This window comes from Bidens hawaiensis, unplaced genomic scaffold (assembly GCF_021521415.1).
Source record: "Bidens hawaiensis isolate Kalapana, Puna unplaced genomic scaffold, B.hawaiensis_p1.1 tig00045496_1, whole genome shotgun sequence".
In the NCBI taxonomy this organism is placed as follows: Eukaryota; Viridiplantae; Streptophyta; class Magnoliopsida; order Asterales; family Asteraceae; genus Bidens; species Bidens hawaiensis.
This window is the reverse complement of record NW_027498106.1, coordinates 112,301-123,333: the sequence shown is the minus strand read 5'-3', so window position 1 is coordinate 123,333 and position 11,033 is coordinate 112,301. Positions and strand designations below refer to the sequence as shown.

General features: G+C 37.0%; 3 protein-coding genes across 3 annotated transcripts; 2 read left to right on the top strand and 1 right to left on the bottom strand.

Annotated features, from left to right (window-relative positions):
* The first annotated feature begins 2,502 nt into the window (after positions 1 to 2,502).
* Positions 2,503 to 3,780, top strand: LOC143595727 (zinc transporter 1-like). The gene is made up of 3 exons (XM_077074676.1): positions 2,503 to 3,129; positions 3,240 to 3,389; positions 3,475 to 3,780. Exons 1-3 carry the CDS (start codon positions 2,512 to 2,514, stop codon positions 3,778 to 3,780), a joined length of 1,074 nt encoding a protein of 357 aa, XP_076930791.1. The 5' UTR covers positions 2,503 to 2,511.
* Positions 3,781 to 6,376: 2,596 nt separating this feature from the next.
* Positions 6,377 to 9,241, top strand: LOC143595726 (uncharacterized). The gene is made up of 8 exons (XM_077074675.1): positions 6,377 to 6,570; positions 7,386 to 7,611; positions 7,704 to 7,838; positions 7,930 to 8,149; positions 8,262 to 8,448; positions 8,521 to 8,705; positions 8,789 to 8,926; positions 9,013 to 9,241. The coding sequence occupies exons 1-8, from the start codon at positions 6,474 to 6,476 to the stop codon at positions 9,139 to 9,141; spliced, it is 1,317 nt and encodes a 438-aa protein (XP_076930790.1). The 5' UTR covers positions 6,377 to 6,473; the 3' UTR covers positions 9,142 to 9,241.
* Positions 9,242 to 9,596: 355 nt separating this feature from the next.
* On the bottom strand, positions 9,597 to 11,033 carry LOC143595724 (ALA-interacting subunit 3-like). Its single transcript, XM_077074674.1, has 4 exons — positions 10,972 to 11,033; positions 10,251 to 10,551; positions 9,881 to 10,170; positions 9,597 to 9,803 (listed from the first exon to the last, which is right to left on the bottom strand). Exons 1-4 carry the CDS (start codon positions 11,031 to 11,033, stop codon positions 9,749 to 9,751), a joined length of 708 nt encoding a protein of 235 aa, XP_076930789.1. The 3' UTR covers positions 9,597 to 9,748.

Sequence of the window (11,033 nt, the reverse complement as noted above, 5' to 3'; positions counted from 1 at the left end):
ACCATCAGCCACCCACCACCGCCTTCTACCACCACCACCACCGCCAACCACCACCGTCCACCACTACCCATCGTCTGCTACCACCACCCACCACTACCACTATCACCATCCAGCAGCAGCACCACCCATTATCACAATTCGTACACCACCACCAACTTATTTTAGCAATCTACAGATGTTAAAAAACAAATAGTCTTCTTTTTGCAAACTACAAAGGTTTGGTGTCATCTTCTTCTACATATGTCTGCAGATGTGGTCCACAGATTGCAGACATTTTACCTTTAAAAAAACAAACAATACCTTTGTGTTTCAAGACAGATTAAGTTGTTAACATTAGAATTAATCAGCACAACAAATGGATCAAAATTATCCCCACAAACATTTTATTTTTTGTCATTTCCATCGTAATAAAAAAATCAAAATTAGTATACTTATTTTGTATGAAAATTAAGATGCTGTTTGTTTTTTAAAAAAAAAAATCTGCGTCACACAAATCACGTGTAAACACTGCTATCTGCAGACTGTTTGTTTTTTCGAAAACGTTTCACTAAAAACGTATGCTGGAACTCTTCTTGGTACAGACCTGGCTCATCAACTTCTAAGATTTTTTAAGGTCTGAAGAGTATTAAACACCACAACCTACCAACACCAACTGTCCACCACCAACACCACACCCACCACCACTATCACCACCCACCACCACAGTCAACCACCGCCACCACCACCGTCCACCACCTTCTACCATTGCCCCGTCCACCACCATTGGCATCCACCACAACTCACCACCCACCATCACCGTCCACCGTCTACCACTGCACCCACACCATTTGCTACCACTACCGCTTACCACCATCGTCCACCACCACTGTCCGCCATCGTCCACCACCACCACTGTCCAACACCACCACCGTCCACTATCATCGTCCACCCGCTATCACAGTGCGTACACCACCAGTTTATTTTATCTGTCTATAGGCGTTAAAAGCAAACGATCTTCTTCTTGCAGATTGCAGAGGTTTGGTCCACCTTTTTTTATACAAATGTGATCCGCAGACTGCAAACATTTACCTCTGAAAAAACAAACAGCACCTAAGCATCCTAGTCAATTTAGCTATCTTAAAGTCCTTAAAAGGTATTCTAAAAATTTAATTAGCTTTTGAACTTGAAAGAAGTGGAGAGATTAGGTTCAGAATGCGCAAATATGTTGATTTGCGTACTTGCCTGTTCAACGGTAGAGACTTTTTTTTACATTGATCGATAGGAAAATGATAAGGTGGAATCTCTCATATTCCTGCGTAAACAGATCGAAGAGTTAATTTATATGATAATCACATCATAAACATAGTCTTTACAATCTCAACATATGTGCAGTATGGATTATTGATAAATTAGATATTAAATATTTATAACGAAAAATTAGCGATACTATAAATATAACTACAAATAACTATGATAATTATATAATATTAAATACTATCTAATATATTGTCTCTATTCTTCCTCGTAGGCATAGTGGGAGGAAATTGAACACTCATACTAAAGCGAAAAATAGTGAGTAAAAATGAACAAACAAACGTGTCCGATATCGTCTCACTCATAACAACAGCTATTTGTAAAGGGGGGGGGGGGGCATTACTTCTATCGATCGTTTGATCCTGCTCGGACCCCGAAGTCAAAACACCAACGTATATGCAAATACAATCTTGAAAAAAATATATAAATTCAACGTTTTGTGGCACTAAACAACCGCTATGGATCTACGGTATTGACATTAACAGATAATACAGTGGGGGTTATAAGAGCATGAGCTTCGACAATATCAGCTACAACTGTGACAGCATGACAATGAGCTACGACTGTCAAAACACAACAACGCCATGAAAAAATTAAACAATTAAAACCAAATATATATATGTATGTAAAAGCATCCCCGGAGCAGGACATAAAGGATAACACACCGGGGGGGGGGGGGGGGGGGGGCTATATTGGAAACAAGGTGGATGACCAACCAATATCTGATGGAAAATGAAAACATCGTAAGAAATAACGTGCCAATCAAACGTTTCGGTTATTAATATATCTTTGTGATATATTTTCTACCAATATATAGGTTGTGATATTAGCCAAACTTTTGTGATGAAACAAATTGTTTTGATTGTGTTTTCTATCTTAAGTTAGAATGTATTAGTTTTATACACTTATTGATAAAAAATGAGAAATAGAAGACAAGTTATATTATACTATCCTAATTATCCTAGTCCTAACATGAACCTCTCTTTCATTTCTGTCCCTCCATCTTTCTTCTTCATGGATTCTTCCTACTCTCACCATCCCTTTTTTATTCCCCACCCATATCTCTCTCTTTCTCTAAGTATACACACTTATATAATATATGCATACCATATATAAATCATTATATTACACATATATATAAGTGATGAACACACACAACCTTCTCTGTGAAAACATTTAAAAGTTGTGATCAAACTTATCCAAGATCACCTATTCACCATGACTATCTCTTCCAACAAAACCTCCATTAACCTAATATTTTTGCTTCTTGCTCTTCTTCCCACCATGGTAGCACCACAATGTATGGTGGAAGACAACAGCTATAGTGACACCAACAATCAACTGTCCTTAAAATACAAAATAGCTGCGATTCTCACCATCTTTCTTGCCGGAGGAATCGGTGTAAGCATCCCTCAACTAGGCAAGAAAGTCGAAGCTCTTAATCCGGACAACGACATCTTTTTCATGATCAAAGCATTCGCAGCGGGCGTGATTCTGGGCACTGGTTTTATTCATATATTACCGGATGCTTTTGAGCATCTGACTTCACCGTGTCTGCCTGACAAGCCATGGGGTAAGTTCCCGTTTGCGGGTTTTGTGGCCATGAGCTGTGCCATCGGGGCGCTTATGTTGGACACCTTTGCAACGAGCTTTTATACGAAGATGCACTTCAACAAGCAGAAGACCAAACAGGTGGTGGATGTGGAGATTAATGATGATGTGGATGAACATGCTGGTCATGTTCATGTCCATGCACATGCCACCGATGGCCATGCTCATGGCTCGGTTTTGTCGTCTCATGAATATCAACTCATGAGGCATAGGATCATATCACAAGTAATTGTTATTGTTAATATTATTATTATTTATTGAGGGTCCTTGTAACTGGGATTTTACTAGATATGTTTGTTTATTTCAGTTTCCTGACAATGTTTTTGTTTGATTAGGTGTTGGAACTCGGAATCATCGTTCACTCGGTGATTATTGGACTCTCACTAGGAGCTTCACAACATATCTCCACCATAAAGTCTCTTCTTGCAGCTTTGTCATTTCATCAATTCTTTGAAGGCATGGGACTTGGTGGATGCATCTCTCAGGTATATTACTATAACTGCTGCTACTGCTACTACTACTGTTACTGTTGTAAATACAAGTTTTTTTAATTTTAAAATATTAAAGCAGGCAAAATATAAATCCTTGGCAACAGCAATGATGGCGGTATTCTTCTCGCTGACTACACCGATAGGAATCGCGGTAGGCATTGGAATATCAAGAATATACAATGAAGACAGTGCCACATCCTTGATAGTTGAAGGCATTTTGAACTCTGGTTCGGCCGGTATACTAATCTACATGGCACTAGTTGATCTGCTGGCTGCCGATTTCATGAACCCAAGGATGCAGAGTAATTTAAGGCTTCAGTTAGGGGCAAATGTGTCACTTTTGATAGGGGCTGGGTGTATGTCTTTCTTGGCTCTATGGGCTTAGTTTAAGTTAAATTGACCAAATTCCCATTCTTCTTTTGATATTGTTGAAAGGAACATGTAACAATAGCAATCAAGTAGCATCTAGCATTTTAATTGGAGGACATGGAATTAGTTTATAAAAGTTATAAAAACAAAGCATTTATCCTTTAGACCAAATGAGAAGGAAAGAACAAGTATTCTTCTAAAGTCTCAAAAAGAATTGCAATTATATTATCATTTTCTAGTCAATCAGTGGAAACTAGCTGTTGTGAATTAGGTTTCATTTCAGTCTTTGTGATCTCTAGTTCGATTCTGAGGGCATCCGAGTTTTATCACCAGTGAGCCTTCGGGCGGGTGGATTTTCCCTGGAACTAGAGATAACTTGGAGGCGCTTAAGGGATCCGTACGGCTGGGTTGAGCCAACTGGCGGTGACCTTTAGCCATTGGGTTACTCCGTACGAAGTACCTAGGCATTCTATATATGTTTGTTGGACATTAAAAATAAAAAAAAAGGTTTTACTTCAGTCTTAACAAATTAGCGTACCATGTTTCTTGGTCGGGACAACATAAAGTTCTATAATTTGTCCACTATTAGTTCAGGTTTCCAACTCATATTTTTGCAAAGAACAATCAAATGATTTCTGTTGTTAAAGGGCCAATGGACACGAGTTTACACCGAGAGAATCTCTAGCGCACCACCCTTCAAACGTCATAATCGTGTCACGTCATTAGCAGTCACGTTAAATTTGCGTTAATCCTTAAAAAACATTAGTTTTCTCTCAAATCTTATCTCCGCTTTCAAATGTCTTTTTAATTCCACACGATTAACTTTTTTTTACTTTTGTTTTTCTCACTTATATATTTTTTTTCTTTTGTTTTCTCACCAGTATATTTTTTAATAAACTACGCAGTACTTTTTTATGATTATTGATACCAAGTGTTCTAAGGATGGATGAAGCAGACACTTTGGAATTGTTGGAAATCGGCTTCTGGGAATTGTTGACAACCGGGTATTTTCGTCCATGGTTTGGAGATGACAGAAATTTTATAAAGAGTGTTAAAATATCGAGTTGAATGAGTTAAAATGTTTAAGACAATGATAAGAAAAATCAATAAAAAATGAATCACTATTTTATTTAATTAATCTAGCCGTTACAACCTTTTTTAAAATTAACTAACAAATTATTTATAGTAGTTGAACAATTCAAATTATTTAAAAAATAATTAATTTTCTTTGTAATCTGCCATTGCATTTGAGGCTGATGAACGCTTGGCCATCTGAATCTGGACGACCGCTTTAATGAGTCGTCTAGCATCTGCCCATGACACACCAGTGCATCATCATACTCTTCTCTCCATTGGAGGTGATGTAAACAAATAATTGAACAGGAAGCAACTATCAACTACAAGTCTACAACCTTCTATTTACTAATTATTTATTCACCACCAATGGATTCCCTGCCTATTTCCATGAATTGATCGGCGGAAGTGGAACTACGTATATATACAGTATACTGTCTTGTCTTCTTTCACATTTTGTTACACGATATAAGTGCCATTGACATTGTGTACTGTGTGTGTGTGGCCGGTTGCCACTATTGTTGATGAGAACACAAGCGTACCTTTCAATAATTCAATTAGTGCAAATAGCCTAGGCCATAGTGTAGTGAGACTGAGTAGTGAGCTTGTGATGGGCCAAACAACCTTGGATGGTTCGGCCTAACTCTGGGCCCAAATTGTGCGGGGCTGAAGTTGATTTTTCAACATTTTTTGTTTTTTACTTTATTCCTTTTCCATAACAAGGGATTCAAGTTACCAAAGGTTTAATTCCTCGTCAATAAGCCAGTGATGCAGTGGTAAGAAACAGACTTGATGTTTCATGCGACCTAGGCTCAATTCCTGTCCATAACATTTAGTTTCAAAGGCATCAGGGTGATGATGGGAGATTAGACGAGTAGGTGACTTTCACCAGTTGGATCCCTGAACTGAACGGGATTTATCTCACCGCACTGTCGTGCCCTCGGGTGAGTGTTCATGGGCATTGGTCTTAGGTGAGGGTTTTTCTCGGATCGAAAGACAGGTGTATCCCGACGCGGTGAATTTAGCCAGTTGCCCGTTTGAAGGATTCGTTGACCGTTAAAAAAAAAGGTTTAATGCATCTCAAGATCCTTGAAGACGACTCAGCTTCATTACTTTGAATTGATTCGAGCACCTTTATAGTTGGAGCCCATGATCTAAACTACCGTTGATAAAGTAAGGAAAACAATTGAGATTAAGTGCAGTTCTTGTGGATCATGCATATGTCGACAACATGTTAAACATCTACGAGATGCTTGGTCTAGTGAACATTAAATATTGTAAAGCACTTGTATAACGAGGCGTCTTCAATTGGGTTGCTATTAAACTAAACTTTATAGTTAAAAACACCATGGTTATGTATGCTATCTGGATTGCTCTTGACATCAAAAGTAAAAATTAAAAATATTATAGGTCAAAAGTGTAGATATGAATTCCTACCGTCGAGCGAATTGTAGTTTATATTATTAAAATCCCATTTCTAAATTCCTTTTTGTAATGTTAAAGAATTATTATATAATAATCAAATCATAGGTTATATTTTAATTTTTCTTTCTCGTAGCGTATGCGATTTATCCGGTGGCCAAGTCCTATTAACAGTCCCGAAATTTAAACAGGTTGGGTAGCCGGACGTGGGCGATGTTACTCTCGAGCCGGCTAACACGGTGTCTGGCTGCTCATCCACCGGCGGCCACAACCACCACACTACAAGATATTGCTTCAAGTCAAGCCAAGGGTAATCTCTCTTATACAATTTTCATAATATCCTCATTTTACTATTGGAATGAACATAATTCACTGAAATTGAAAAACTAAGGGATGTGCACGCTTCGGTTTTGGCCTAAAACTGAGATTCCGGTTTTATAATAATTTTTTAAAACTGTTTGGTTTCGGTTTTTGGTTGAAAATTTTGGGCCGGAACAGAGGTAAATAAACCCCCCAAAAATAATGAATTTGAGCCTATTATTATTTCTTATTTAATAACTAATTGATGTTATGCATTTAGGCCTAAATGTTTAAGTTACTTTATATTTAATTCTTATAAATTATTTAATACAAAAAATAAATCTTGAAAATTTTGGACCGAAAAAGAAAATTGACCCAAAAATAATAAATTTGAGCCTAAATTATTATTTTTTAATTAATAATTAATTGATTATTATACATTTAGGCTTAAATATTTTAGTTACGTATTTATTAACTTCTTATAAATTATTTAAATAAAAAATGAAAATATATGCATTCGGTTCGGTTTTTATGGTTTATATTTTTATTACATGCGAAACCAAAACTGAACCATAAGTTCAGTTTTTACAAAAACATAAGACCAAATTGTCGGTTTTTGTTTCGGTTTGGTGTTTTTGGTTTTTACGGTTTTGGATTGGTTTTTCAGTTTAATGCACAACCCAGTTGAAAAGTATATAATTTGAAATTTCGGTCTGTATAAATATAATATAGCTCTAGCATGTTCGATGCAGATATGTGTGATGTTAATAAATAGTAAGATGTATCATGTATGCTTTGTTGATTAAAATTGGGATGATTACATAGGTGTTGCGAAGGTTATTTTAAAAAAGGGGAAAACACAGCTCTTTCGTGATGGAAGTCCGATGGTTTACAGTGGCGCGGTTGATAGTATTATCGGTAGACCGCCTCCAAAAACTGGTGATGTTGTGCTGGTGGCTGATGGAGCACAAAAGCCAATAGGTTGGGGCTTGTATAATTCTTGCTCTATGTTTTGTGTTAGACTCTTGCAGCTAGAGGAGGAAGTGTCAGGGTATGTAATATGCATGACATAATGTAGTCTACAAGATTATCTTGTAATACAATATTATTACTTTAAGTGCAATATTATATTAAATGTTGTAGAGATCCTTCTTGTGCATTGAATGTGGAGAAGCTTCTGGAAACACGAATCGATGCAGCTGTTAACTTACGTAGGAATTTGGGGCTTCCATCTGCTAATACAAATGCATACCGTCTTGTAAATAGCGAAGGAGATAGGTATTACATCTTCTTTATGTATATGTTTATATATGTGAATTTTTTGGATTATCTTTGTGAATACATGTCAACGCACTTTACTAGTTTACAGATTGTCAGGTCTTATAATTGATGTGTTTGGGGATTTAGCTGTGGTCGCCTCGTCAGCAGCTTGGGTTGAGAAACACAAGGAGCATATTAAGAAGTGTATTAGTGAACTTGATGTGATTAACAGCATAGTTTGGAGGCCATCAACCGAGATATTGAAAGAAGAGGGTTTAGATTTGACTGATCTTGCTCAAGAAGCATCCGGATCCACTGAAAGAGTGAAGGTGAAAGATTTCATGACTCTTTAAAGCTTTGTTTTTCAATAAGAGCTATAATTGACTTTGGAGGTCAAACATGTTATAGCATTTCAAGAGCAGTTTTCTTGCTTCATTATAGGTTGTGGAGAATGGAATATCCTATATGATCTCATTGGATGGTCAAAAGACAGGATTTTATGCTGACCAACGTGAAAACCGTCAATTTTTATCTACGTTGTGTGATGGTCAAAAAGTACTTGACATGTGCTGCTATACTGGTGGTTTTGCACTAAGCGCTGCGTGTGGTCATGCTTTAGATGTCACTGGTAATCTTGAACTTTGTTTTAATATTTGAGGTTATTTATGGTTATTCATTTTGTTATGTGTTTGGCGTACAGGTGTTGATTCGTCATCTCCTGCTTTGGAACTAGCTAACCAGAATATTATTCTTAACAATTTGGACCCGGAGAGAATATCATTTGTGAAGCAAGATGCAACCAGTTTCATGAAGAATGCTGCTTCCAGAAATGAAGTATGGGATATAGTAGTACTGGATCCACCGAAGTTAGCACCTCGAAGGAAGGTATAATACCATGTATTGCTAAGTGACTGGTTGATTCGGGTATTATAATATTATGTGTTTTGCTAAGTAAGTGTTTGATTCAGGTTCTACAAAGTGCAAGTGGAATGTATAGGAATTTAAACTCACTGGCCATGCAGTTAACGAAACCAGGTGGGTTTCTAATGACTTGTTCGTGCTCGGGGGCGATGACTCAGAGTGGGCAGTTCTTGTCTGTTCTTCAGGTTAGTCTTCTATCATTTCTATTTCACACCAATCAGTTTTTATTGGAGGTTATGTTAGTGCAGTGGCTAATTTATGTTTGTTGCAGGGTGCTGCTTCAATGGCTGGTAGGAAGATAACATTGGTACGTCAAGCCGGTGCAGCCTGTGACCATCCTATTGACCCATCTTATCCAGAAGGCGCCTACCTTACCAACATTTTGTTGAGAGTAGTTTGAACATTCTTCGGTTATAACTAGTGCTAGTGTCTCGCTTGTATTACAGTAGGCAGGGCGAGGGGTGTTTAGTGAGTTAACATTTGATTAAAAATTGGAGTTTGAATATTCTTCGGTTATAACTAGTGCTAGTTATAACCGAATTGAAATTATAATTATTATTTTAAAAATATGGCATTCTAAATCCATTTTGTTAGACTTCATCAACATGCTTATCATTTTCTTATCAAATATTTAATTGCATGTTTATATGTTACTGTATTTTAAGTTTTTTTTGCAATTTTGCTACTGCCTAATTTTCCATTGAAACAACAAATTGCTCTATATCACTAGTTTTCTGTTTTACATATGGTCCTACTGCCTAGCAAAAAGAACAAAATAAGCAATCCCACACAACTTACTCAAAAGCATAGGCTTAAAACAAATATTCCAAGCAGAAATCACCAGAGTAATATGTTACAAAATGGCAGTTGCCACTCGATAAGGTGACTTACTAGTTTCTAGCATAACATTAATCTTTAAGGAATCCAGGCAAAGCCTAAAAATGCAGATGTTACATACACAAGACACCAAACATGCATCCATTCAACCTATTCAGCGCATAAATCAATCAATGACCACTTGGATTACGGTTCCAAGACAAATAAGACGGATCTCCAAGACGCCTGCATCAGGTAACAATAACAAATCAAGAAACATCTACTTACATAATAACATAAACCATCATTAGTAGCAAAATTACCTCGGCTTAACCAAATATATTAGAGTAAAAGTCAAAGCTAGTACCAAACACAACCCACCAACTGCAAGATACGCAATCCCAATGAAGTTGTTCTTCCCACCAAGCCAGCTGGCGGTCGAGAGCACAAGTTTCTTCTTCCCATTAAAACTGTAAGTATTATAATTATTCTCCAGAACCACATTTATAGTATCACCTGCTCGCAAATCCACCTCTATCTTCCCAAACAACTTCCTAAAAGTCGGAAGAGCCGCAGTTCTCATCCACACAATAAGATCTTCCTGCTCACTTAACTATAAACAAAGTTTTTATCATCTACCGAACATAATCAAAAGTTCAAACGTTAAAATTCATTAACAGTTATGAGGCTTACTGGTATAAATTCATTGAGACGAGCACCGCCAATAAGACTCCCGTTTTGGAAGTTTTTAGGGAACACATCGTTACCAAACTTATGATCTCGGTCACTTTTCCATGAAATGTCTTTCTTTGTTACCGGCAACACATTGTCATTAGTGGAGAAATTAAAAGTGTCATTAAACATACTCCAAGCCACAAGGCCACATGGCACGATAGTGCTGCCTTTTGCAATAGTATCTTCAGGCTTGCAGGTGCTTACGTCATTCTCTTTGCTTCGGCTCCTCAATTGTTGATCACTTCGACTCTTAACATACCTGCAAAAACAGCTCAAAACTTCAAATCTAACAGTTTGATGTTCTCGTGGGACTATATTATATTATTATGTATGGTAATATGGTAATGTACCTTCGACAGTGTCGTAGAACTCGCTAGGCACTAGTCAGATTGAAACTTATATATGTATATTTTCAAAATTATATACATATATATGCAATATGCACAAAATTTTATATTAAAATTTTCAAACTTATTAATCGGATTGGATCAGTAAGTATAATTTTCAAATACTTCATTTACCGACTTTGACCAATTTTGACGGAAATTTAAACGATATGGGGCGACTAATAGCGGCTTTGACCGACTACCGATTACTGGGTCCGATGAGCTGAAATTGAATTGATCACTCACTCATCGATTACCAACTAATCGACAACTAATACCGATTTTAACAACACTGACCTTCAGTGATCTGATAAAAGTTGTCAAGCTGATAGTAAACATAAATCGGGTGCTTCAT

Excerpts from the sequence above, each read along its gene's own strand:
- LOC143595727 (XM_077074676.1), top strand. The coding sequence starts at position 2,512 with ATGACTATCTCTTCCAACAAAACCTCCATTAACCTAATATTTTTGCTT. Across the intron at positions 3,130-3,239 it reads GGCATAGGATCATATCACAA|GTGTTGGAACTCGGAATCAT; the intron begins GTAATTGTTATT and ends TTGTTTGATTAG. Across the intron at positions 3,390-3,474 it reads TTGGTGGATGCATCTCTCAG|GCAAAATATAAATCCTTGGC; the intron begins GTATATTACTAT and ends ATATTAAAGCAG.
- LOC143595726 (XM_077074675.1), top strand. The coding sequence starts at position 6,474 with ATGTTACTCTCGAGCCGGCTAACACGGTGTCTGGCTGCTCATCCACCG. Across the intron at positions 7,612-7,703 it reads CTAGAGGAGGAAGTGTCAGG|AGATCCTTCTTGTGCATTGA; the intron begins GTATGTAATATG and ends TAAATGTTGTAG. Across the intron at positions 8,449-8,520 it reads TCATGCTTTAGATGTCACTG|GTGTTGATTCGTCATCTCCT; the intron begins GTAATCTTGAAC and ends TTTGGCGTACAG.
- LOC143595724 (XM_077074674.1), bottom strand. The coding sequence starts at position 11,033 with ATGAAGCACCCGATTTATGTTTACTATCAGCTTGACAACTTTTATCAG. Across the intron at positions 10,171-10,250 it reads GTCTCAATGAATTTATACCA|TTAAGTGAGCAGGAAGATCT; the intron begins GTAAGCCTCATA and ends CTTTGTTTATAG. Across the intron at positions 9,804-9,880 it reads ATATATTTGGTTAAGCCGAG|GCGTCTTGGAGATCCGTCTT; the intron begins GTAATTTTGCTA and ends TACCTGATGCAG.